The sequence below is a fragment of the Ceratotherium simum genome, chromosome 2, assembly GCF_057802395.1.
Source record: "Ceratotherium simum simum isolate JZ-2026a chromosome 2, ASM5780239v1, whole genome shotgun sequence".
Lineage (NCBI taxonomy): Eukaryota > Metazoa > Chordata > Mammalia > Perissodactyla > Rhinocerotidae > Ceratotherium > Ceratotherium simum.
In genome coordinates, this window is record NC_141901.1 from 29,203,400 (window position 1) to 29,229,524 (window position 26,125).

Sequence of the window (26,125 nt, forward strand, 5' to 3'; positions counted from 1 at the left end):
ATTTTCTCCCAAAAAGAAATGAATTTGCAAAGCCCTATGTTTATGATGTGGCTTTTACTCACTTTGCTTCTGTCTAATAGCTTGCTTTTCATGACCATTTATGGAAGCAAATGAAATGCTCATTGCTTTTACAAATCCACAATTGGTAATTTACTTTTTGAAGGTTTAATGATCATCCAGCCTGATTCTTCTCAAAGGGGTGTTTGCATATGTCTGGGGATGTGTGGCTACCTTACCAAGGAGATATAGAGGCCATGAATGAAATGGCATGGCTTCCTAAGAGAACATTTTTTCTAACATTATTCCAATAGTTTGAAGGGAAAATAGCATTATTTCTATATTAACACAGATACATAATTATAAGGAAGCAGAAGGCAAATAATGCAGGAGATTTCAAGATTAAATCAGACAGAATATTGTGCTTTCAGGAATGCTTTAAGTTCTGCCTCCAAGGCTCTTGGGGTGATGCATTCGCTTCCCTTTACTAGCAGGGTCTATGATGGAAAAGCTGTGCAAAACTGATTCACAGCCGGCCGTGCTGCCACCACATATAGCCAGACACAACAGCAGGCTGTGAGGGCAATGGTTGTCTTTACAAAACTTCATCTAAAAATATTCCATATCACTGGATTTCACCTCATTCCTGCCAGGTTACCTGCCGAAAACACTTTGCCCCCTTTCTTCCGATCCAAGTTGCATTAACCCAGCTCAGATTCACTCTCCCAGGAGCTCTCCCGAAGAACTCCAGTCCAAAGGGACGTCTCTGTGGAACTCACGGCACTTTCTGTCTGTATCATTTTTTAAATAAACCATTTCTTTTAAGAGTAATATGTGCTCATTATTGAGAATACAGAAATTACAGAAAAATATAAAGAATAGTAAAATAACCTATATTACCCTCCACCTATTGCTTAGTATTCTTAAGCTTCTTTGCATTATCACTTTACATTTGCAGGTTTCTACCTTCCAATTATATTGTCTGTATAATATTAAATCCTGTTTTTATGTCATCAAATGACTACCATTTCCCCTATCATTAAAAGCTATATCTAAATACATCACATAATATTCGACATTTCATGTGTTGTTTTTTGCCTATTAACGTTATTGCATTCATTCTCTTGTTCATTCATTCATTCTTCAAAGGTTGATTAGTCGCTTATAATGTACCAAATATTGTGCTTATGTGTTTTCTTCCCCATGAAATTAACTTATGAGTAAGGACCCTTTAAAGAGAATTTTTTTAAAAGGAATCAGAGAGAAGGTGACTTTTTTTCTTTTTTTTCCACTGGCAAAGATTTGCCCTGAGCTAACATCTGTTACCAATCTTCCCCTCCTTTCCTTTCCTCCCCAACACCCCACTTATATACCTTAGTGGTATATTCCAGTCATAAGTCCTTCTAGTTCTTCTGTGTGAGCCACTGCCACAGCATGGCTACTGACACACGAGTGGAGGTACCACAATCAGGAACCAAAGCTGGGCCACCGAAGCAATGACAGCATCGAAGTTTAACCACTAGGCCATCAGGGCTGGCTCCCCTTTTTAAATTTGCCAAAATTTCTGAGTACAGATTTGATCAAATGAGAAGTGTATAATCAATATTTGAGAATGAATTTATCGAAATTTCACTTATCCTGAACTTTTGGAAACACCCAGGTGCATCTCAAATGGTGTACATTATCTGTTGACCACCTTTTAGTAAAAGGAGGAAGTTCTTAAGGAATTTGTCTCAAATTTCTCTTTTAAGATTGGAATTTTGACCACACTGTTCCACAGGAGCACGGTTAAGCATTTGTGGCAACATATGGTAGACAAGGAATGAGTTCGAGTCTGTACCAAGCTTAAGACCTGTGTGCCCAGGCCAGGCGCAGGGGCAGAGAGGGCGATACAGGTAAAGAGGCAGACTCCAAAGACACAGCCGTGTGCTGAAGGACATGGGAGGGTTCAAAGATGAGGCAGGTAACAGACGACGTTGGGAAGTCCTGTGAGGTAGAAAAGAACAATGATGAGGGATCAGGTAGCAGTGACAACTGGGGGTGCCATGTGAGCTGATGGCCTCATCAGGGATCTTTCCATTGGTGGAAGGACAGAGCATGGCCAAGGAAGCATTGGGATATCTTGGACTGTACAATCCTTCTTTGCATCTTGACTGTGATTAGGGGAGGAGGACATGCTATCTGAAGCTGACCCTCCACCAAATCACCAGCTCCTGTTTACAGTCCCCTGTCACATCCATGGTTCAGAAAAGAGACTCATGAAATATTTTTTGTGTTATGAGGGACTTGTATGTTTTCTGGAACAAGGCTCTTTTGATTTAGTTGCTCAACTCTGAGAACACTTTTCCTTTGGCAAAAGAAGCAATGAGGAAAGGTCAAGTTAGTCATTAATCTCTCTCTTACATAATCAATGTCTCAATTTATGCCATACTTTCTTGTGCCCAACAAAGCAACCACAACAGAGAGCAATAAACACTTCTTTTGAATTTGTAATTTATGTGTAATGCTAACATCATGATTATCAGCATATAAATTCTAGGTAGTTCAGTTGTTAACCATGCTGTCATCTAAATTAAAACATTGTGTTATTTCAGTGTTCTTCCTTGACAGTGTATTATAAAGCTAGAGAACACCTCAAATTAAAATATTAGCTTGGGGGCTGGCCCGGTGGCATAGTGGTTAAGTTCAGTGTACTCCACTTCAGCGGCCTGGTTTATGGGTTCATATCCCAGGCGCGCACCTACATCACTTATCAGCCATGCTATGGCAGTGACCCACATACAAAATAGAGGAAGACTGGCCACAGATGTTAGCTGAGGGCACTTCCTCCTCAAGCAAAAGGAGGAAGATTGGCAACAGATGTTAGCTCTGGGCAACTCTTCCTCAGCAAAAAAGAAAAAAAAGAAATCTTACTTGGAAAGGAGCCAATTCATTTCAGTAGACGATCTGAGACTCATAAAATCTTTGAAGTGATTTCACAAGAGATGCAACTATGTGCACCTGAAGATGCTGAAGCTCTCCCACTATCTGCTGAAGCTCCCTCCTGTTAGTTTGGATTATTGTCACTCCTTCACCCTCTTTTCTTATGCTGAAAGGAAACACTATCTAATCAGGGGAAAAGTCTGCATTTAGCATATATAAATAGTCTCCATTACTTCAAGGAAGAAGCTGTTGCCTAGGATTTCTCTTTACAAGTTTGTCATTTTTTTCCCCTTATTTTAAAAGGTTTATAATATGGAACAGGGCACATTAATGAAAATTTGGAAAATGCAGGAAGAAGATATGAAAAACAAATCAGTCACATATAATTAGACTACCCAGTGGTAACAACTGTTAATATTTTAATTCACTTTCTGCTAATCTTTCTTCATATATGTTTCTTTATACACAGACATGTCTGTCTGTCTTAAATAGTGTCTTTTTCTTTTATAAGGCCCCACTCCTTTTAGATATTGTGGAGTAAAATATATGCTATAGCAGTTTTCACTTTCTCTAGGACAAAAGTAATTTCTGTTTATTAAAAAAGCATTAAATGATTATAGGGGAGAGGGGTCAAGAGAAATATCTGGGAAAAAATTAAGCTTTGGATACTTCCTAAGCTCTATTTCAAAAGCACTTGGTACTATGCTCTGTATTAAAAACATACTAAAATTTAAATTAAAGAATGATTTTTATCATAAAAGTAACTAGCCTACTTTCCTATGGATTCAGAATACATGAAATTAACTAAGAAAGCGTGATTTTTAAGAATTTATAAAATTAATAAACATATATTGACACTTTCTAAATAAGTGGCCCTGGAGACTTTAATGGGTCCACATCTTTACAGATCAAAAATTTATTTCATACAATATTATGGGTCACGCTAATGATCACTAGAAAATATCAGAATCTTTCCAGATATTTAACAATAGATTTGTATATGACTACTGCTAACTTCTGTGTAATTCTGGGTTTTAATAGTTGCTTTTTAGAGTGCATTCTGCCATTTTTACGTTGATAAATATAAAGAGTGAGCTGGATACCAACTTGAATTTTAATTAAAAATCATGCAAGATAGAAAAGAAAGCTCCCTCCAGCATAAGCAAAGTCAACTGACAAACTAGGAGAAGAAAATTCAACTTACATAACAGACATAGGGTAATAGGCTTATTTAGAGAGTTAAATATTCAAAGACCAACCTTCCTCCCACCTCCCCCAAAATGAGCAAAGGACATAGACCCAGGTCACCAAAAAAAGAAAGGCAAGTAGCCCATGAGTATAGGAAAAGATGCTCAATGGTTTGGCTTAGTTGAAACTTTAGCAAATTTCTTATTATTTCCTGGATTTCTGAAAAAGTAACTGTGAAAGGTGCCATGAGGGGAGCCATATTGAGATAGAGCCAGAGCAGCCATTTCAGATGAGTTGCCTTGCACTTCTTTTCTTTATCTTCTAAACTGGACCAAACCACCAACATTCCAAGAAGTCAGTAAGCACAAGAATATCCTGTTCAGAAGGACTGATGAAACCAGACATGGCTGATGACCAAATGGCTAACCAATCAATGAAGTACAAACCTGGCCTTATCTCATCTAGGACCAAGGAACTCTTCTTTAATACAGCTTACCTCATCTTCCTTTCTTTTTCCCATAAAAACCCTGAGCCCCTCTCCTGTAATCGGAACACTTATTTGGGTTTCTACCTGAATCTGTGCTCCCCAAGTTGCAGTTCTTTAATCCCAAAAATGCTTGAGAATTGGCCTTAGAATTAAATTTCTCCATCACAAGAAAAAATCCTGGCTTTTTTCCCCCAGAATTCAGTAGGGCACTGATCAATATGATTAACAAATATCTGATGCCTGTGACTTTTTAGTTATAAGAAATCCATGAGATTTTTTTCTATTATACCAAGTATCTAGGGAAAATACTGTTTAAACCAACTATATGTAAAATACTATATTGCCTAACTTAACTTGCATATTTAAGCAGTTCTCTTAGTTTCTGGCCTTAATATTTTTCAACTGAAAAGCAGGGGCTGGATTAATTGGTTTCCAAAACTATTCCTAGTGCTAACATTCTAACTTTTGTTTTATTTTGTTTGCCTTTTTGTAGACTTAGGGGTGAAATGTAAGTTAGTATAACTCTATGACATTTAAATGAAACTTTCTGTCTCCACTATTATAATGAGAAAGAAATAAAAGGTTTTATCTGTGCAAATCTACTTATGTAATATGGTTTGTAGTATATTTGCTTTTTAAAGCCTTCAAAGGCTAAGAGGAAATAAAATGAATATGCGTTCTTTCTGAGAAATGCCCACCTTTCTGTAGTTATTGGTTTCAGAATCCATGTGTAGAGTGTGGCACACCACAGTAATGCTCTTGCTGTTATCAGCTAAATATGAAGGTCAATTGGCTGTCAGGGGCTTACCAGGTGTAAATAGAGATGGCAGGGCTCCCAGGGCCAACATCAAAAAGTGGCTTAACTATCCTCTGTTCAGCCATTCTCTTTCAGGTTTTCACAAATACCTAATGTGTAATTCACCATGACAGTGGAAAGCCTTTTCTGGGAGCATTAACAGGCCCGTTCATTCTGCAACCCACACCTCTGAAAAGCATAATGTAAGTATACTCATTGAGGAGGCAAAGAGTCATCTAAGATTAAGTTTTATTTGAAAGAAGTTGGCCTCTGTTGAATGACATCCCCACACACCTACCTCACCCTCCTGCCATTCATAAAGCCTAAGGAGATCTACCACACAGCTCAAAACCGGGTCTATAAACATGCGTATTCTCTTCTCTCCTCATTCTCTCTTTGGCAGTTTGACAATATCTTGAGGGGGAGTTGGCTGAACCACTAGTATTTACTCCCCTACTTCACTCAAAGCCTTGACTCTTGATTTCTACTCATGTCAGGACCTTAGGAAGTTCATGGTCAACACTCTCACTCTGAACTCAGTCACTAAAATGATCTCAAGGCTAAGGGAGAGACAGTGGTAGCTCCACTTCATAGGTCAGCTTACAATGCCTGGTTGAGGAGAGCTTTCTGTGCAGACAGTTGTAGCTCATTCTTTTCAGAGACAAATCTCACTTTGTTCCTCGCGTCTAAAAGTACTGAAATCAAAATCTCTCAGAACTTTCCCAGCATTTGGTAAATCCATGCTGGGGCTGAATTGGCAGAGACACGTTAAATGCACTTGACAGCAACATCCATTTATTTCACTCAGGATTTAATACATAGTGTTAAAAAACAAAATTCCACTAAGTAAATGTGAAGATCTAATTGGCTTTATGAAACGATTCATGAATTGAGCAGCATTCCAGCCAGAAAGTAGAAGGGTGCTCTGAGGGGTTGCACAAAATGGAAAGTTTTTATAGGAAGAAGGGTGGGGCAAAGGAGCTACTGGCAAAAGAAAACAAATGGTTATTTTTAGCCAGGACATTTTGTTTACGGGAGGAACGAAACTGGCAATGCTTTTTCACACAGTTTGTCTCTTCTACCTCTGGGGGGTGGAGGGGGCCTACTGGACAGATTACTGGTACTTGACCAGAAAATTCCAGACTGGTAGATTCAGATGACATTTCTGGGAGCGGGTGAAACTGCAGTGAGATCACTCATTAAATCTACGTTTGGTATTGTTACCGCACAAAGGGCACGATCTGCTCCCCGAAAGACAAAAGTCAATCGTCAAAAGGCAAGGTCCTGAAAAGAAAGGGCAGTTTATTACAGCTTGCTAGCAAGGGGGAAGATGGCTGACTAATGTCTCAAAGAACCATCTTAAGGGAGCACAAATTCTTACAGCAGTTATATAGGCCGGTGGGTTATAAGAGATAGGGTTAGGAATGTTGACCTTCTGGCATTACAGACTGGGAGTGCCACACCACATCTTTCAGTTTTCATTGATGATGGCCATCAGCATAGACTCTCTGTTTGGGGGTCATCACATTCCTAAGGAACTCCAAAGAACAAAGTTATCATTTTATGGCAGCTAGGAGGTACATGCACAACCAGGGGTCGTAATCTACAGAGCAGTTAGTTCTCCTGGAGGGTGCATATCCAGCTGGGTTAGTTTGTCAGAGGTCATTCAAAGTTACAATAGGGTTTCTTTTCTACAATATGGCTTCCATTAGGTCAACTTTGTCTTGAGCTGGTATCAGTATCATGGGCTTTTGGCACAAGTGATGCCATTTTGGGCCTGTGATTGTCTTTTTAACAACAGGCATTTAATGTGCACCTACTACAGGCCTAGAACAGTCTCCGTACTGGAAATACAGCAAGAAAACTATCTCTGCCTCATGGAGCTTGTCCTGAAAAATAAGGAACAAGGCTCAGAACCTTTCAAGTGGAGCCTCAGTTGGGTCAAACCAAAACAAGTTAAAGAAATCAATGCAAAAGTCTTCAATTACATTCAGAATGGCTTGATGCACCAGGTATAAAAATTTCACGGATGGAAAGTTCCAGTAAAACTCCAATCCTTGAAGCTAGTCTAGCACTTGTGACCAGGAAATCAAACACTAGCCATATTTTCCCCCTATTTTGTAAATTTTCTTATGAGAAAAAAAAAAAAAAACTTCAAGTCTAGAAATAGATGAGAAAGGTTTTTTCAGCTTTATTGGGATATAATTGACATATAACATTGTTGATCGTTGGTAGCAGAGAACAATAAATAGACTCTCTGTTTTCACAAATAAGTGCCAACATTGAGCCCCAGAACTTTTCTGTTTTATCACTCTTTTACAACTGTAAGAATCCACAGAAAAGATAATTCCCCCTCATTGAGTTTCCTATTCCCTGTCTCCTTAATTATACCTCCTTCAATTAAGTGTCATCATGGTGTGTCTGGATTTTATAATCCAAGATACTAAGATGTTTATTTTATACATCACATCCACAGTTTGGGTCTATATGCTCTACCGAGACTTCAAACACTGCGTTGGTCTGGGAGGAAGAGGAAATTCCATGGTTTTTTGAACCCAGAGAGTCTTTAGTACATCTCAGATATAGAATTGTTTAAATACATATAAAGTTTTATAATTCCAGAAGACCCATGTGAGGTTTAAACGGAGAGCTTCCATTTTGTCACCATCCTCGCATACCTGAACCCTGTGAAATACAGGCTCTATCTTCGCCATTCTATGAACAAAATAGCAGTTGATATACAGGTTAGATTTAAAATTTTTTTTTCTGTACGTGACACCAAAGGTAATACAGTGTCAATATAGAAAACTTAAGAGCACAAAGAAAATGAAATACCCATAATCCTATCAACTATTAGTTAATTTGGGTATATTTCCAACTAATCTCTTTTTGTTTGTATCAATAAACTACTTTTAATAAAAGGAATGCCAAAAGACACATTCTGATTTAGAGTTTGCTTTTCCCACATACGAATATATCAGTTTCTCATACTGATTTTTTTTTTATACTGCTTGCTGCATAGAATTTCATCCCATAAAGCCACCTATCAAAAATTCCTTATATTTTGGCTACACACTGAAGAGTTTATATTTTTTCCTAAATTATACATCTTTGCTCACAGCTTTGATGATTTCTTCGGGATAAACTCTAAATGGAACTGGTGGTTTAAAAATCATGCCACTTTTAAAACTTTTAATATACGGAAATTATGTTAAAAATCCCAAGTCTGAGGGGCCGGCCCGGTGGTGCAAGCAGTTAAGTGCGTGCGCTCCGCTGTGGCGGCCTGGGGTTCGCCGGGTCGGATCCCGGGCGTGCACTGACGCACTGCTTGGCAAGCCATGCTGTGGTGGTGTCCCATATAAAGTGGAGGAAGATGGGCACGGATGTTAGCCCAGGGCCAGTCTTCCTCAGCAAAAAAAAAAAAGAGGAGGATTGGCAGATGTTAGCACAGGGCTGATTTCCTCACAAAAAAAAAAAAAAAAAATCCCAAGTCTGAGGGGGCCAGGCCGCAATACATTTACTCATGTTGGCTGACGTTTTTATTCTTTGCCAACTAAGAGCAAGAAAATGTCAGCTCCTTTTGTTTGTTCTTTTAATACCAGTCACGTTACATTTTTTTCTCCTCACTTTTGTAGTCATACAGGTTTACTCACAACTCTACAAATAAATCTTGCTCATTCTTAATTTTCCAGCACTGACAGATTGTTTCACCACAAAACTTCTCCCTCTTATCAACTCCTACCCAACCCAACAATAATGGCATTCATTGCTTACAGGAATTTGGCACTTAATACACCCTCGTCCTTACCTTTTTCATACATGTACATTTCCTCTTCATAAACATTTAGTTGCTGAAGAGCAAGGGCCCATCCCACTGAGTTGAGGCGCAGTACCTAAGGGCCCAGTGTTCTTTAATAATTTACCTTCCCATGCATCCCTTCAAGCGAGCAGGGGGAGAGTAATTTACATTAGGGGCTGTGAGTGCAGAGGCCAAGTCTTTGTGGATTTGAAGTCTAGCAGGCCTTGATGGGATTCAGGAGCAGAGGCTCAACCACAGTTCTCAAGTATTGTCCCCAATTATGCCTGATTAACGCCGAATAGTGACCAAGGGCCCAGGCAGTCCTGACAGATGGAGCACCTGGGACAAAACTGAAGCCCTGAGGGGTGTTGGCCCCACGGTGACCCGCTCCTGGGCCCCGGGTTTCTATTTTCAGGTCGATGCGCTTTATCCTTCCATCCAGCGTTCCGGAAAAGGGACAACGATGACCCCGCCGCACTTGTTTCCTTTCCACCCTTCCTGAGCGGGGTGTTAACCGTTCTTGAACGCGGCGGTGACCCAGCCTTTCCCGCAAGCCTCCTCGGGCTTCCGGGCAGGTCTGCAGGGGGTGCGGCCAGAGAAGAGTCGGGCTCACGCGGGAGGGGGCGGGGCCGCCCGCCAACGCCAGTCCGTCAGATGCCAGTCAGGGTTACGCCGCGTCCCCTCCGGGCCTGACGCCCCGTCCCCGCGCCGACGCCCCGCCTCGCAGCCGCCAGATCCGCCCCGCCCGCCCACAGCCCCGGCCCCGGTAGGTCGAGTCACTTCCGCTCCGGGCGCGGTAGAGGCCACGCCCACCTGCCGTTCGGCGCTGGACTCTTTGCGAGTCTGGGGATAGTTATGTACGGTGACCAGACTGCAGAAGGTCCGCTCCGCCGTCTCTCAGGAATCCCGCGGATCTCCCCGAAAATGACGGCGTCTTGCGCGCCGCGCACGGCACCTCCCTGTCGCCCCGAGAGCCACTTCTCTTCTTGGAGCTTCGTTGGGGTCCTTTTGGGGGCCCTAGTGCTCCTGCTGCCCGTGTCCTCCGGTAGGAGCCTGGAGAGGGTGTGCGCTCCGGCGGCGAACGGAGCGGGTCGGGGAGCGGGCGGACCGGAGCCGAGGGCGGGGGAGCCTCGCTCGGTGGGTCGGGTGGGAGGCGCGGGGCTGGGTCGAGCCGGGCCGTGCGGAGTTGGCGCTCCGTGGCCAGGCTTCCCCCCGGGTGGTGCTGTGCGGGGCTCCGGGGGGGTGAGGACCGCGTAGTGCGGGCGGCGGAGGCGTGCTTGGTGGTCGGCACTGAGCGGGGCGGGGTGGTGGGTGCGGCCGGCGTTTACCGGGGCCAAGCCGCGTCCCTGGCCAAAGCTTGCAGGGCGGTGGCCGCGCTGAGCCAAGTCGGGATGGGCGCGCGGACCGCTGCTAGCGGCGAGGGCTTGCTCTTGAGTGCCCGGGTGCGCGGGGGTGTTGCTAGGACTCGGGCTGTGCCCGTGGGGAGGGTTTGCCCTTGTTCCCTGGGCAGGGTGGTGCCTTGTTGAGAGGGGTGTTGGTGCCCCGCTGGGCTGGGCTGCGGAAGCCCCGGCGGGTGTTACCGGGTGTGTGCTTTATGGAAGTGGCCAGCCCCGCGGTGCCGAGTGTGGGGCAAGGAGGCTCACTGCTCGTTTTGTAAGGGGGCTGGGAAGTGCCTGGTGTGCCCGTAGCGCTGGGGTGAGAGCAGGCTCTGGGGGCCTGGGCTTTAGAGGGTTTGGGAAGGGCGCTGTGCTTTTGTACCTGACGTTCACAGGCTCCTTGTTGCTGAACATCATATTGGTATCCGTTTGCAGGCTGTTGCTTTTTTTTGCCATGTAGTTATCTTCCTGTGCCCATCCAGTACAGACAGTATCCAGTTCTATTACCAAAAGGCTTTTTGACATTGTTCCCTTCTTTTCATTAGGTTGGATCACATTTGAGGGATATCGGAAGTAAGCTCAAAAACATTGGTAGCCAAACCTAGTGAGAAATGATTATCCTAAGAGATGAACGATAAATAGTGTTAATCTGGTTTTCCCCTACAGCTCAAACACTATAGCTGAAGGCCCATCTACTAAGTTTGTTTCTTGTTTCATAGAATGGAAATAAGTACTTTAAAGATATATATAGTAAAAAAGACATGGTATTGTAAAAAACTTACACAAAGGACAGCCATATTAATACTTGGGTATATTTCCTGTGTCTTTGTATGCACGTGTGTTTCTATGCCCAAGTTATTTTCAAGGTCTTATTACATATACAGTTTGTATGCTGCATTCTTTCGTTAGCAGCATTCATTCCACAAAGATTTGCCTCTCTGGGCCAGGTCCTCTGCTGGTCCTGAAGATACGCTGGTGAGCAATAACAAACTATTCCTGTTTTCATGATCTTTATTTGTCTGTTTGCGCACACACATGAGTATAAGCAGGGACTGTGTTATGCTCATTGTTAGATCCCCAGTAGGTAATCAAGAAATAGTTGCTAAAATTTATTGGGAGTGGCAGACGGTAACCAAAATGTAATACTAATGAATATGTTATGACTCGAGAGGTGCTCTGGAGGAAAGGAGCATGAGTCTCTGAGAGCATTTAACAAGTGACTGGAGGCAGGGAAGACCTTTCTGCTCATCACACAGGCCGACTCTTCGACTTTCGGGCTTCTGCACTTGTATTTCCTCAGCCTTGGAACATGGTCCTCCTGCCTCTTGCATAAATGGCTCCTTCTTATTCTTCAAATTCATTTGCGATGCTACCCACTCTGAGGGACCTTCTCTGACCACCCTGTCTCAGGTAGACCCCCACACACTCTCCAGCTTAAATCCCCCCCAACTTGTAGTCACCCTTCCAAAACTATCTTTTCTGTTTTCTCCCAACTAGAATGCAGAGATCTTGTCTGTCTTGTCACACTTGTGGTTCCAAATGTCCACTATTTTTTGCCTCCATATCAACACTTTTATTACTATTAAATACCAGAAAATTAAATATACTATTCAGCAGGGGCTTAGAGCTCAGGCACACATGCCTCCAGGAGGAAGGTTCTTTAAAGCGCTGTGCTTAGGATGGCCTTTCTGTGGTGCCTAAAAGTCTAAGGCAGGGACAGCTGAGGTCAGAGAGGCTCTGTCTTCCCCATTAGTAGACTTTCCAGGGCTCACAGTATTGCAGGCTTGCTTGTTACAGATCATTAACAAGGTCATTTCTATGTAGGAGGCGAGTGGGTGGTGGAACAGTGGTAGTAAAAGGAATTTTTTAAGAAGAATAATTTTTAGAATAGGCTTAAAGCTGGAAGTTGAAGGAGACTCTGAAAGCTATTTAAAATAGAGGAAAATAGATAACTGAAGTGAATAGGATGCATCATGGAAGGTAACAACTAGAAATGAAGAGGAGGAAAAACAAGGTTAAGGTTACCGTTGAAAGGTAAAATCAGGAGAGGTATGAGACTTGGAGAAGTAAAAATGAGAACTTGCTGTGCTGGGCAGGGAAAAATGTGGATAAAATAAACATTTCACTTTTGAAGTAGCTCCTGAGGAGAAGGTTTTGTAAGCAGACACTATTGTGCCTGGGAGGCTTGTCATCTTAGAGGTAGTGGCCAAATGTTACAAGGTTGCAGAAGGGAACATTTGTCGAATTTCATTTACAGTTGAAATTGTAACTTGGAGCAGTTTCATTCCTCTAGAAGGAGTCTGCTTTTTTGGACAAAAGCCACAATCTTCTGTAATGGATGGTCTCTTCTGTCTGCTTTAGGTCTTTTATTTCTTTCCAATATGAAGCCAAGATCAGTAAGTGCTTACACAGTAGTTACCTAGTTTCCTTCCTCTGCATATTACAGTGCAAAGAGAGCAGTCCTTATCTGGTCAGTCGCTAGGTTACCAGAATCCTGGGAGATGGGCAAGAAAAGAAATTATGTGGCCAAATCTCTCTCCAGTGCATAAAGCTTTAAGATGATTATCTTCTTATCTAGAAGACAAGAGTTGAGCAGGCTCGGGGATTCATGGACTGCCAAGCTACCCAGTGAGGCAGCAGTAGGGCAAAGCAGGCAAGAGAAAGGAGAGGACTAGATCACAGAGTGAATAATTGTGAAAAGCAGCAGGATAGTCAGGAATGAAGAATCACCATCATAAAATTCAGACATGATGTTATTGATGCCAGCCTTGATATCAGTTCCCCTAAATTAAGCCCAGCATATATGGGGTTGAAACCAAAAGCACTCATCCTCTTTCCCTGCTTCTCTAGATTACATTCATATGTAAATATTGGGTATTTTTTTTTATCCCTGAACTTCACAAGGCAGACAGAAGTTACTAATTGTTAAAAGCCCAGGTGGCCTCAAGCTGGGCTCACACTGAAGTTTTGGCTAATTACCAGTTCTTGAGGTTTGTTACAGGGAAACTGATATCCAGAAAATACCAAGAAGCTAAAGCTTCTCAGGCCTCAACTCCTTGGCCTCCTGGCACCAGAATCCACCATCCACCACGGAGAGACAGTTGAAGGACATCCACCTGCGATTCCCTTATCTCGCCATCCTCCTCCCTGCCAGCAACCTCACAAGGCCAAATGCAGGCTGGTGGGAAAGCACCGACCAGCAAGGCCACAGGCTCCGCTCCCTACAAGCAGCCACATTCCTCACAACCTTTAAAACCCTTTGCATCCCATCTTTCGAGGAGACAGGAGAAGCTTGAGAGCTCTTGTCTCCCAACTGACATAACCCGAAATAAAAACTCTTTCCTTGCCCTAATCCTGGCATTCCAGTTTCATTTGGCCTCTCCTGTGTGGTGGGTAAAGAAGCGGGGTATGTATCCGGTAACAGAACCAGGCTGCCTGGCTTGACTCCTGGGTCTGCTGCCTACTGGGAATGTTTCTTGGGCAAGTTACTTCACCTTACTGTGCCTCAGTTTGCTCATCTTAAGGAGGGGGAAATAGGACCTGTGGAACTATTATGGAAGAGTAATCTCAACTCATAGGATGATTATGAAGATTAAGTTAGTTTAAAAGCACTTAAAATATGGTTGGCACAAGTAGTGCTTAAATATTTCTACAATTATTACTATCATCACTATTGTTCTACGAACCAAGTACTGGAATCTTGCGTTACCATACTTTAGGAAAAAATATAACCTAAAATATTTGGAGTTTACCTTTGATAATGTTAAAATACCATTTCATATAATAGCAGTAACAAAGAATAATGGGTATAATAAAATAATAAAGTATAAGTATTTTGACATGAAAGAAATTTAAAACTCAGATAAAGGAATTTCTCTATAACTAAACCAATGAAATAAAATTGAAGACAAGTGTAAAAACAGCAAAGAAAAGAGTCATGGTTTGCAGATTCCTCTGGAACAGGTTGGCTGACCAGTAAAGAATTTGAATTTGGACCTTAGAGTGTATAGAACTGATACCCGTGCTCAGTCAGCTCTGGCCCGAGGTCCTAGAAATGCAGTGATGAGTGAGACATGGTCCCTAAGAAGGTGACAGTCTCGCAAGGAGTGTCAACAATAAAGAATTACAATATGCAAAGTGCTATGAAAGAAGTAAATTTGGGCAGCGTGAAGACACTTAGCCCAGTTTTTTGATTGAGAGATGTCAGGAGGTTCAAGGAATCAGTGGCATCTAGGATGAAACTGAAGGATGAGCGGGTGGGAGGAATGGCAGGGTCTCTGGTCAAAACTGGAGTAAAATGGTGCATGGAGGCCAAGAGTGCTAATGTCATTTAAATAACTTAACGGGCACTACGTGGAATGGAATATGGCTTGAGAATAGTGTGCAAGAGTGAGCAGCGTCCTGATAGTGACAGGTTTTAAGAGTCTGTTAGCTGTGTTAAGGAGGCTTAGACATTACCTTGAGGGCAATGGGGAGCCATTGACAGGCATCTGACTTGGAAGAGGGTTGGTCACTGTATCATATCAATATTATTCTAGTTGCAGTGTGAGGAATTGCTGAAGTAGAAATGACATTGTTTTAAGGAGAAAAAATCCCCCCCCCCAAAAAAATCCAGAAGTAAAAAATTTATCTAAAAGCCTAGCAATATAGTAGCTTTACTGTAGGGATATATTGGATAAAGAGCTCAAACAGCTACCTCAGGGAGCTTCTGAGGGAATGCACGCTCCATAGAGCAGTGAAGGAAGATTAAATTATATGAAATAATGTCCAAGAAAGCAAAATTTTTTTCATGTAAGGCTATCAAAGTAGTACATTTTGATATTTAAATGGCATCTATTCACTTACAAAATGGTCCATTCACTAATATGAAAGATATGAAATGATGTTTTCATTTTGAAGTAATGTACTTCTATTTTGAAGTTCTGCAGTCCATATTCATTTTGATCCGTGAAATCCACGATGCTCATTTCATCATCGCCTCTTACCGTAGCATTTCGTGAGCACCCGCTGGGTACGGGGTGTAGTAGAAAAAGAAGGCGTGTGGTCCCTGACCTCTAGGAACTTGCCTCCTGAGAGGAGACTGAGCCCGAAGTGACAAATGGTCATGAGTTTGTGTTTCCAACTATGGAAGCGTAATCCCAGCAGAGTGGTACATACTATAGAAGACTTCTTAGAGGAGAGGTGAGTTTTGGAAGGAATTTAGAAAAAGTGGGAAAGGATGCGTACCTATAAATATATTTTAAAACCAAAACCATTGATATTGTCTCTTCAGTTTACTGTTGAATGGAAATTCACCTTATTCCCCAACAAACCAAAAGCTGATAGAATGTTATTTAAAATGAGCTAGACACATCATCCATAAGTATCACCATTTGGGTAAAAGCCTGGGCCAGTCATTTAGTGTCTTGCCAAGAACCTTTCCATTTATTCTGTACTACCTGCCTGCTGCTAGGCTGGTGAAAGAGGTAAAGTACTTTATTTTCATGTTCTTATTCTCTTCTTCCTAGATGCCTGTGGTGATCCGCCAAGATTCAATTCTATGAGGGTGAGGGGTGTTGCTCAATCTTCTTATAGGCCTGGAGACACAATAGAATATGAGTGTCGTCTAGGATACATGCTCAAGACACCTCCTCTTGCCACCTCTACTGTCTGTCAGCCTGATAACACATGGACGCCTCTCCAGGAGGCTTGTACAAGTAAGCAAACAAAATTTTTTTTGTTGTTGTTGTTGCTCTACAGATATTCACACATTTTATGGTGCATATTCCACTGCGGCACTGATGATTTTCTCATGTGAATGTAGCTTTTAGATAGCAGTGTATATTTTCAGGCTTTGAAAAATCTCCAGGGAATCCTTTTCTGGGTAGTTGGTTGCCTAGGTAAATCTGAATCTTAAGTTTGGCCTTATAATAGTTAAAGAAAATAAATAGTAGTCTCATTAATTCAAAAGAACAATGTAGAATTTTGATTTTGATTCAAATCTGTCTTGAAATTCATATAAAACAATGAACTTGAAAATTATCTTTTAGGAAAATTATGTCGACATCCAGGAGAACCCACAAATGGTGAAGTAAAATATGTAAATGGAACTTTGGAGTTTGGTTCACAGATTCACTATGTTTGTAATGAGGGGTAAGTAAGTTGCTCCTTAGAGGAAATAAGGTAAATGTTGTGAATTCCATTTTTGTTTTGCTTCTCTTCCTAAGCATTCCCATGAAGTTGATTTCATTTTGCTTTCTCTGTGACAAGTTGTACTTGAAGCAAAACAACTCTTGGTTTTTTTATGGAGACTGAAAAGATGTGTAATTAATAGAAAGAAATTTAAATTGAAGGAAAGGAAAATTGTATAATACTATATGTAATAATAAGCCTATCACAAGCATTAAAATGTAATAACCATGGTGATTTTATCCTTGACATCAAAGCACACCCTATTTAAAATGTCACCTCTCAGAGTTGAAGTGGGGCTTGTGGAAATGGGAGGTAGAAATGCCATCCAGAGATATTCTTATATCGAGATACTCTGTAAGGTATTAGCAGACCAAAATTGCCCTGGTTAGCCTGGACCATAACATTGATCAAGATCTCTAAATTGGAAAACCTTATCTTTGAGACTGCTGCAAAGTAATGAAGCATCTCAAAAACTTAATTATAACCATTGTTCTATGGGGCTCTTTTAATAGTATGTATTGGGAATACTGGGCATTTATGAAAAATGTGCATTTGGAGGGTAAATGTAATACACTATAGAAATGCAACTGATTTTTTGTATCAACTTTGTATCCTCCTACTTTGCTGAATTCATTTATTCGTTCTAATTTTTTTGTTTGTGTATGCATGTAATCTTTACAGTTTTCTACATAGGAGAACATATCGTCTGCAAACAATGATAATTTTATTGCTTCCTTTCCAATTCCGTTGCCTTTTATATTTTTTTTCTTTGCAAATTGCTCTGTCTAGGACTTCTAGTACCATGTCGAATAGAAAAAAGTAGGCATCCTTGTCTTGTTCCTGATCTTAGAGGAAAAGCTTTTAGCCTTTCACCATTAAATATGATGTTTGCTGTAGATTTTTCATGTATGGCATCTATTATCTTGAGGTAGTTTCTTTCTGTTCCTCATTTGTTGCGTATTTTTATCATGAAAACATTGAATTTTGTCAAATGCTTTTTTTGCAGCAATTGAGATGATCATATGGTTTTTTCCTCTATTCTATTGATGTCGCATATTACAGTGATTGATTTTCATATGTTGAGCCATCTTTCCATTCAAAGAATAACTTACACATGGTCATGGTGTATAATCCTTTTAATATGCTGCAAAATTGCTGGTATTTTGTTGAGGATTTTTACATTAGTGTTCATTAGCGATATTGGTCTGTAGCTTTCTTTTTTTGTAGTGTCTTTGTCTAGCTTTGGTATCACGGTAAAGCTGGTCTCATAGTCTAAGTTTGGAAGAATTTCCTCCTCTTCAAATTTTTGGAAAAATTTGATAAGGATTGGTGTTAGTTTTTCTTGAAATGTTTGGTAGAATTCACTAGTGTAGCCATGAGGTCCAGGGCTTTTCTTTATTGGGAGATTTTTGATGACTGATTCAATCTCCTTACTAGTTGTAAACCTGTTCAGATTATCTATTTCTTCATGATTTAGTCTTGGTAGATTTTGTGTTTCTAGGAATTTGTCCATGTTATCTAGGTTATTCAATTTATTGGCATAAATTTTTTCAAAGTACTATCATAAAATTTTTACTTCTGTAGAATCAGTAGTAATGTCCCCACTTAGATTTCTGATTTCAGTGATTTGAGTCTTCTCTCTTTTCTTAGTCCATCTGGCTACAGGCTTGTCAATTTTGTTGATCTTTTTGAAGAACCAACTTTTGGTTTCATTGATTTTCTCTATTGTTTTTTTCTTCTCTGTTTTGTTTATTCCTGCTCTAATCTTTATTGTATACTTCCTTCTGCTAGCTTTCATTTAGTTCTTATTTTTCTAGTTCCTTAAGTTGTAAAGTTAGGTTGTTGATTTCAGATCTCTTAATTGTTTAATGTAAGCATTTATAGCTATATATTTCCCCCTTGGCACTGCTTTTGCTGCATCCCATAAGTTTTGGTATGTTATGTTTTCATTTTCGTTTACCTCAAAGTATTTTCTAATTTTCCTTGTGATTTCTTCTTTGAGCCAGTGGTTGTTTAAATGTGTGTTGTTTAATTTTCAGAATTTTGTGAATTTTCCGGTTTTCTTTTTTTTGTGTGTGAGGAAGATTTGCCCTGAGCTAACATCTGCTGCCAATCCTCCTCTTTTTGCTGTGGAAGATTGTCCCTGGGCTAACATCCGTGCCCATCTTCCTCTTCTTTATATTGGACGCCACCACAGCATGGCTTTATAATTGGTGCGTGTGTCCGCGTCTGGGATTCGAACCTGCAAACCCCGGGCTGCCAAAGTGCAGTATGCGAACTTAACCACTACACCATCGGGCTGGTCCCTCCAGTTTTCTTTTTGATGTTAATTTCTAATTTCATCCCATTGTGGTTAGAAAAAATACTTTGTACACCATCTATGTTTTTAAGTCTATTGATTAATATTAATTTGTAGCCTACATAATTATGTTGTTATTTATATATTAGGTTATATATTATATAATTAATTGTATTAGTAACATTAATTTGTGGCCTAACATATTGTCTATCTTAGAAAATGTCCCATGTGCACTTAAAAAGGCTATATATTCTGTTGTTGGATAGACCACTCTATATGTGACTGTGAGTCTAGTTTGTTTATTGTGTTGTTCACGTCCTCTGTTTTATTACTTATGTTCTGTCTAGTTGTTCTGTTTATTATTGTGAATGGGCTATTGAAGTCTCTAATTACTATTGTAGAAGTGCCGATTACATAGAAGTGTGTATTTATCCCTTCAATTCTGTCAGGTTTTGCTTCCTATATTTTGATAGCCTGACACTGGGTTCATAGATGTTTATAATTGTTATATCTTCTTGCAGTATTGAACCCTTATTGATATATAATGTTCTTGTCTCTTGTAACTTTTTTTGATTTAAAGTCTATTTTTTCTAATGTTAGTATAGCCACGGCTGCTTCCTCTTGGTTACTATTTTCATGGAATCACTATTTCCATCCTTTCACTTACAACTTGCTTTTGTCTTTGGATCTCAGGTGGGGCTCTTGTAGACTGCGTATAGTTGAATCATTTGTTTTTATCCATTCTGCCAAGCTCTGTCTTTGATTGGAGAGTTTAATCCATTAACTTTTAATGTAATCACTGAGAAGAAGGGACTTAGTTCTGTCATTGTGCCATTTCTTTTCTATATGCCTTATGGCCTTTTTTGTCCCTCATTTTCTGTAATACTGTTTTCTTTTGTGTTTAGCTGATTTTTGTAGTGAAATGTTTAACTTCTTTTCTGACCTTCTTTTGTGTATATTCTAAGTCTGTTTTCTTTGTGGTTACCATGAAGATTACATTTAACATCCTTTTGTTATACCACTCAAATTTGAATTTATACCAACTTTACTTCAGTAAGTTATAAAAATTGCTCCTCTACAGATCCATCACACCCCTTTTGGATTTTGATGTCATACTAGCATCTACGCTTTATAACTATAATACTAGCTTCTACACTAATAATTTCTTCAAAAAGATTAGACTCTTAAATCACATAACAAAAATTGCAGTTATAGACCATTATCAGAGTAGTACTAGCTTTCATAATTGCCCATATATCTACCACTAGTGAGATCTTTATTTATCCAAAAGACTTTGAATTACTGTCGAGTACTTTCATTTCACCTTGCAGGACTCCCTTGAGCATTTCTTGCAGGGGAGGTCTAGAGGTCACGAACTCCGTCAGCTTTTGTTTATCTGGGAATGCCTGAGTTTCTCCTTCACTTTTGAGACACAGTTTTGCTGGATCGAGGATTTTTGCATGACACTTTCTTTCTTTTAGTACTTTGAGTATATTGGCCAACTGTCAATGGCTTCTGAGTTTCTGATGAGCAGTCTTCTGATAATCTTATTTAAAATCCTTTGGATGTGATGATTTACTCTTTTCTTGCAGCTTTCAAGATTCTCTCTTTGTCTTTGGCTTCTGAAAGTTTGGTTATTATGTTTCTAAGTGTGGGTTTCTTTGAGTTCATCTTATTTGTAGCTTGTTGAGCTTTTTGGATATTTATATTCACGTGTTTCATCAGATTTGGGAAATTTGCAGCCATTATTTCCTCAACTATTCTCTCTGCCCCTTCTTTCTATTTTCTCCTCCTGCGAGTCCCACAGAGTTTACGTTGTCTGCTTCTTGGTATCCTGCACACACCTTAGGCTTTGTTCACTTTTGTTCAATCCTTTCTGTTCCTCGGACTCGATAAATTGTGTTCGCCTGTCTTCAAGTTCAGTGATTCTTTCTTCTGCTTGCTCAGATATGCCTTTAATTCCTGTATTGAATTTGTCATTGCAGTTACTGTACTTTTCAACTCCATAATTTACTTTTGGTTTCTTTTAGGTTTTCCATCTCCTAACTGATATTTCCATTTTGTTGACACATTGTTTTCTTGACTTCCTATATTTTCTGATAGTTCTTTGAGCATCTTTAAGACAGTGTTTTCTTTTATCTTTCAAATTTTATTGAGGCCCCAGGGCCTTGAGGCTCGGTCAGGAGGCCACCCTGCAGGCAAAGTAGGAGCTAGCGGAGAGGCCTTATTTGACCTTCTTTTTGGGGCACACGTTGTTGGTGTGACCACACTTCTTGTGATAGTTGAGAGTGCAGGGGTATAGATGAGCATAATACTTGTAGATCATCCTGTAGCAGTTGTATTCCGGGTGAGCTGGCAAAGGGAAGGCTTGATGATGCCGCCCCACAGGTGAAGCACCAAGTACACAGTGGTGTCTTTCTGGATATTGTAGTCTGTGAGACTGCGACTATCCTCCAGCTGTTTGCCTGTAAAAATCAGACACTGTTGCTCAGGTAGGATGCCGTTCTTATCTTGGATTTTGGTTTTGATGTTCTCAGTGGTGTCACTGAGCTCGACCTCAAGAGAGATGGTCTTGCCCATCAGGGTCTTCATAAAGATTTGCATCTCTGCGTCTGCTACTCAGCCCCTCAGTGAAGAAAAAGAGGGTGGCAGTAGTGGAAACCTCCAATTTGCCACCAAGAGCACCTGTGCAAGACAGTTATTTTAAAATCTTTGTTTAGTAAATCTACGATGAAGTCTTTTCAGGGACAATTTCTATTGATTTATTTTTTTCTTTGATTAGGGGCGTACTGCCTGTTCCTTTGTGTACCATGTGATTTTTGTTGAACTCAACCTTTGAATCTAATAATGTGGTAACTCTGGAAGGATTATCCCTGTTTCCTAAGGCTTGATGTTTTCTTAGTTTTTTTGTTTGTGTGTGTGTTTGTTGTTGTAGGGTGCCTCTATGCTGAGGATCAGCCTGACATGAAACTGAAGGACATCTTAGGTGTTTTTGAGCCTTTTCCTGGGTGTGCATAGTCACTTTCTAATTTTCCCTGTGTATGCAGTTGTTTTTGAATGTCCTAGTTTTGAATGTCTGGTCCCTGAAAGGGGAAAAGTTGCAAAATGCAGGAGCGGCAAAGAGCGCTGAACCTGTAAATCCCTCGAAAGTCACTTCAGCTGGCACGCAAGGGGCTTGCAAGAGTAGGGCTAGGTGTGACAGCAATGACTACCAACCCCTTTTTCAGCTTATTTGTGATCAGAAGCAGCAATCAGTGATCAGAGCACAGATCCCCGATAATTGGAGGACAGAATCCTTTTTGCCCAACCTGGCTCCTACAGGCTGCTTCTAAGCTGCTCCAGGGACACATGCACATGAACCCCACATTGGGGTTGGGGTGGGTAGCTGCCACTGTGCTAGGAGCTAAAATTGACCAAAATTAAGGCTGATTACCTGTCTAAGTCTTCCCCTGGAAAATGCAAGATATCAACAGACTCCAAAGTTCCAAAATAGTTACATCAGGCAGATTCTACCAGTGCAGTTGTTGTCTAGCTGGGAAACAGATTCCTGGTGCTTCCTACTTTGCCATCATCCCAGAATCCACTCCTAATATGTTCTAATATAGAATCAATGAGTGACACTTGGGGAAAAGTTGGCTGGAAGCGTGTACAGGCAGTTTCAGTTACTATTTTTTAACTTGATCAAGTGAAGATATTGGAACTTCCAGTTACTAGTTTTAGAGAGAGAGCCTGCTAGGTGCTTTGGAGGATACCAAAAGTTTAAGATAGAGACCCTTCTCAAGAAGTTGTAGCCTTCTTGAGAAACACAGTAAATCCGGAGAGGTGTCAAAGCAAAATAGTAAATAAGTACCAAATACATAGAATTATTCATGATCATTACAGTGCCAGTCCAGAAGGAGGAGAGAATACTGTGAACTTAAATCATCAGAGAAGATTTCATCCAGTAGTATTCCTGAGCTATTCCTAGGAAGATATTCTGATCTAAAGAATATTAATAAGAGCTAAACATACCTGGCACTCACTGTGTGCCAGATGCTAACTCATCTAATCCTCAGAACAACCCCTGAAGTGCGTACTATATCCCCTCTTCATAGATGAGGAACCTGAGCAAGAGAAACATTAAGGGACTTACCCAAGCTCAAATAACAAGTCAGTCATGGAGCTGGGACTCGAATCCAGGCGGGCAAGCTCTAGGGCCTGGTCTGTCTACTCACTCGTTGTCCTTACTGGGCAGATGGCGTGAGCAAGGGCATAGAAATGAATGTGTAATGTGATTGCCAAAGATAGGAAAGAGTCCATACCAACAGGTATGACAGATTTATTTAGACATTTTCCTCTTGCCAATGTGTGTTCAAATCCAGAAACTCTTTAATTAAGTTACATATTTTATTAGCAGTTTTCATTATTTTAGAAACTTCTTCTCAAACTACTGTTGTGCAGGACAACAACCATATAAAAATTTTCTTCATTATTATTTGCACCTATTTAACTATAAAGAACACAGTCAATTTTTCTTTTTTCTTTTAGTTTTAACTTAATTGGACACAAAATTCTATATTGTGAACTTGTTGGAGAAACTGTGGGTTGGAGTGCCAGTCCCCCAACATGTCAAGGTAAGTGTATTCTCTCTTTAGAATTTAGAGCAGCAGTTCTCACACTGTTTGGCCTCAGAACCCTTTTCCCGTCTTAAATTGACAAAGATCGGCGAGCTTTCGTTTATAGGGGTTCTATCTTGATATTCATTATATTGGAATTAAAAATGAGGTGTTTTTAAATAATTATTTGTTAATTCATTTTTAAGAATAGTAAGCTCAATACATAGTAACATATGCAACGTATTTTTGTGAAACATCAGTTTTCCAAAACAAACAGTGAGAATAGTGGCATTGTTTTACATTATCGCAAATCTCCTCAATATCTTTCTTAAAGGATGACATCGGGATTCAGTCTGCTGCATTATCACATAATTTGTAGCCTCTGGAAAATTTCACCATACACTCATAAGGATGAAAGTGAAAAAGACAATAATATCTTGGTATTGTGAACTACCGATATACCAAAAGGATATATATATAAATTATAAAGCATTTCTCAAGTAGCACCGAATTTTATTTTTAATCACAAGCATATTTTATCCTTAAATTGTCAGCATCTCTTATGATGAGAAGAAAACGTAGCATGGCCTTGTAGATAAATGTAGATATTTTGTATAGATATTTTATATACGTATTTAAGAAAATAGGTTTATTTTGAAAGTTCATTTCCATGTTAGTGGTTTGAAATGGGGATAATACAATTTCTCAAAGAATCCTTCTTCTAATTGGATATTGGATTCATGACTAGATTGTACAAAACACGTTAATGAATCTATTGAAGGAGTTCATAGGACTTTACTAATGCCGTCTTAATCTTTTACCTTTCCTTTTGCCTTTCATGTCCTCTTTTTTACTCTTTTTAAGTGATGTCTTGTAGCCCACCTCCAAAAATACAAAATGGAAAATACACCAGAAGCGACCAGGAGGTGTTTACGTACAATGATGTAGTAACTTATAGTTGTGATCCTTCAAATGGACCAGATGAATATTCACTTGTCGGAGAGAGCAGACTTGTTTGTTCTGGGAATGACAAATGGAGTAGTGACCCTCCTGAGTGTAAAGGTAAAAACGTTTCCATTTATTTCCTTCTTCATTTGTAGATACTGTAGAAATACTTTAAAAATCGTTTTACCTGCAGGTAAACAAAACAGTCCCGTGTGTGTCCTCCTCCTGTTAAGTTGACTTTCTAATTTAATTTAATATAGGTCAAATTGAGTCAAAAACAATTCTAGTTGCAGAGTTCTCCACCTCTCACCTCACATGTTCTTGGCATTCCAGTTTTACATTGTGAACTACTGTGTGTATGCCTGAGTTAGGATTTTTTTGCTAGAAAGCATCAAAAAACAACACACACTGGCTTAAAAATGAGAACGTTTTAGCTTGCATTACAAGAAGTCTGAGAGCTGTGGCTGTAGGTGATGACAGAGTAAATTGTAAAATACTAGCTCTCTTACTGATAAGATTGTTAAATATGACAGAACATATTTAAAAAGGAATATTTCAGGCACTTGAGAGTGACCAAAAGCAGGGAGGCATTGGAGGGGATTTGACTCTTGAAAGAAAGGAACCACTGAATCACAACGAAATATTTACTCTCTGCAAGTGCACTTGGAACATTTTATAATATCATATTCTAGGCAATAAGATAATTTTTTGACAAATTTCAAAAAGTTGATGTCGTTCACAGTACATTATCTGATCACAATGGAATGAATGTAGAAATCCAATAAAGATACCATAAATTCCCCAAATATGTAAAAATTGTGCAAGACACTACTGCTTAACAATTGAGTCAAAGAGAAAGTCACAAGGAATATTAGAAAGTGTTTTGAATTGAATAAAAATGAGAACACAGCGTTATCAAAATTTGTGGGATACAGGAAAAGCATTGCATACAGGATATTTATATCATGAAATACTTAGATTTGGAAAAGGGAAAGGTCTCAAAAGATTGAACTTCTACCTTAAGACAATAAAGAAAAGAGCAAATTAAGCATAAAGAGGGAAACAGAAAGAAATAGGACAGAAATCAGGGGTACTGAAAAGAGGAAAAAAATAGAGAATCAACGAAACTAACACCATTTTCTTGGAGATCAGTAAAATGAATAGACCTATAGCTAGTCTGACACGAAAAAAAGAAAACATAAATTACCAGTATCAAGAATGAAAAAGAGCATGTCACTAAATATCCTGCAGACATTGAAGGATAATAAGGGAATAAAACAAACAATTTTATGGGTATAAATTTGACAACTTAAACCTTCTCACAAAGAGAACTACAGGCCCCATGTGCTAACTGGGTAATTCTACCAAACATTAACGGAAAAAGAATAGCAGCTCCACAGAAACGCTTCAAGAAAATGGAAGAGGAGGAAATACTTCTTAACTTATATCACGGGAAGGGCATTGCCATAATACCAAAACCAGACAAAATCATTACAAGAAAATAACAAACAACATCCGTAATGAATATAGAACCAACTTTCTTAACAATA

At 39.9% G+C, this 26,125-nt stretch overlaps 1 protein-coding gene and 1 pseudogene across 8 annotated transcripts in view; one reads left to right on the forward strand and one right to left on the reverse strand.

Annotated features, from left to right (window-relative positions):
• The first annotated feature begins 9,961 nt into the window (after positions 1-9,961).
• Positions 9,962-26,125, forward strand: part of LOC147917790 (membrane cofactor protein-like) — a 183,082-nt gene continuing 166,918 nt past the window's right edge. For 3 of the 8 annotated variants that reach the window (XM_087439866.1, XM_087439850.1, XM_087439860.1), the window contains exon 1: positions 9,967-10,234. In XM_087439866.1, the coding sequence (XP_087295992.1) occupies positions 10,045-10,234 (190 nt within the window). In that variant the 5' untranslated portion in view covers positions 9,967-10,044. Of the gene's footprint in view, positions 10,235-16,072; positions 16,262-16,594; positions 16,698-23,562; positions 23,649-24,494; positions 24,693-26,125 lie in introns of all 8 variants that reach the window. The other 5 variants (XM_087439835.1, XM_087439842.1, XM_087439830.1 and 2 more) reach the window with 4 other exon arrangements.
• On the reverse strand, positions 21,249-21,645 carry LOC101402261 (ubiquitin-ribosomal protein eL40 fusion protein pseudogene; annotated as a pseudogene).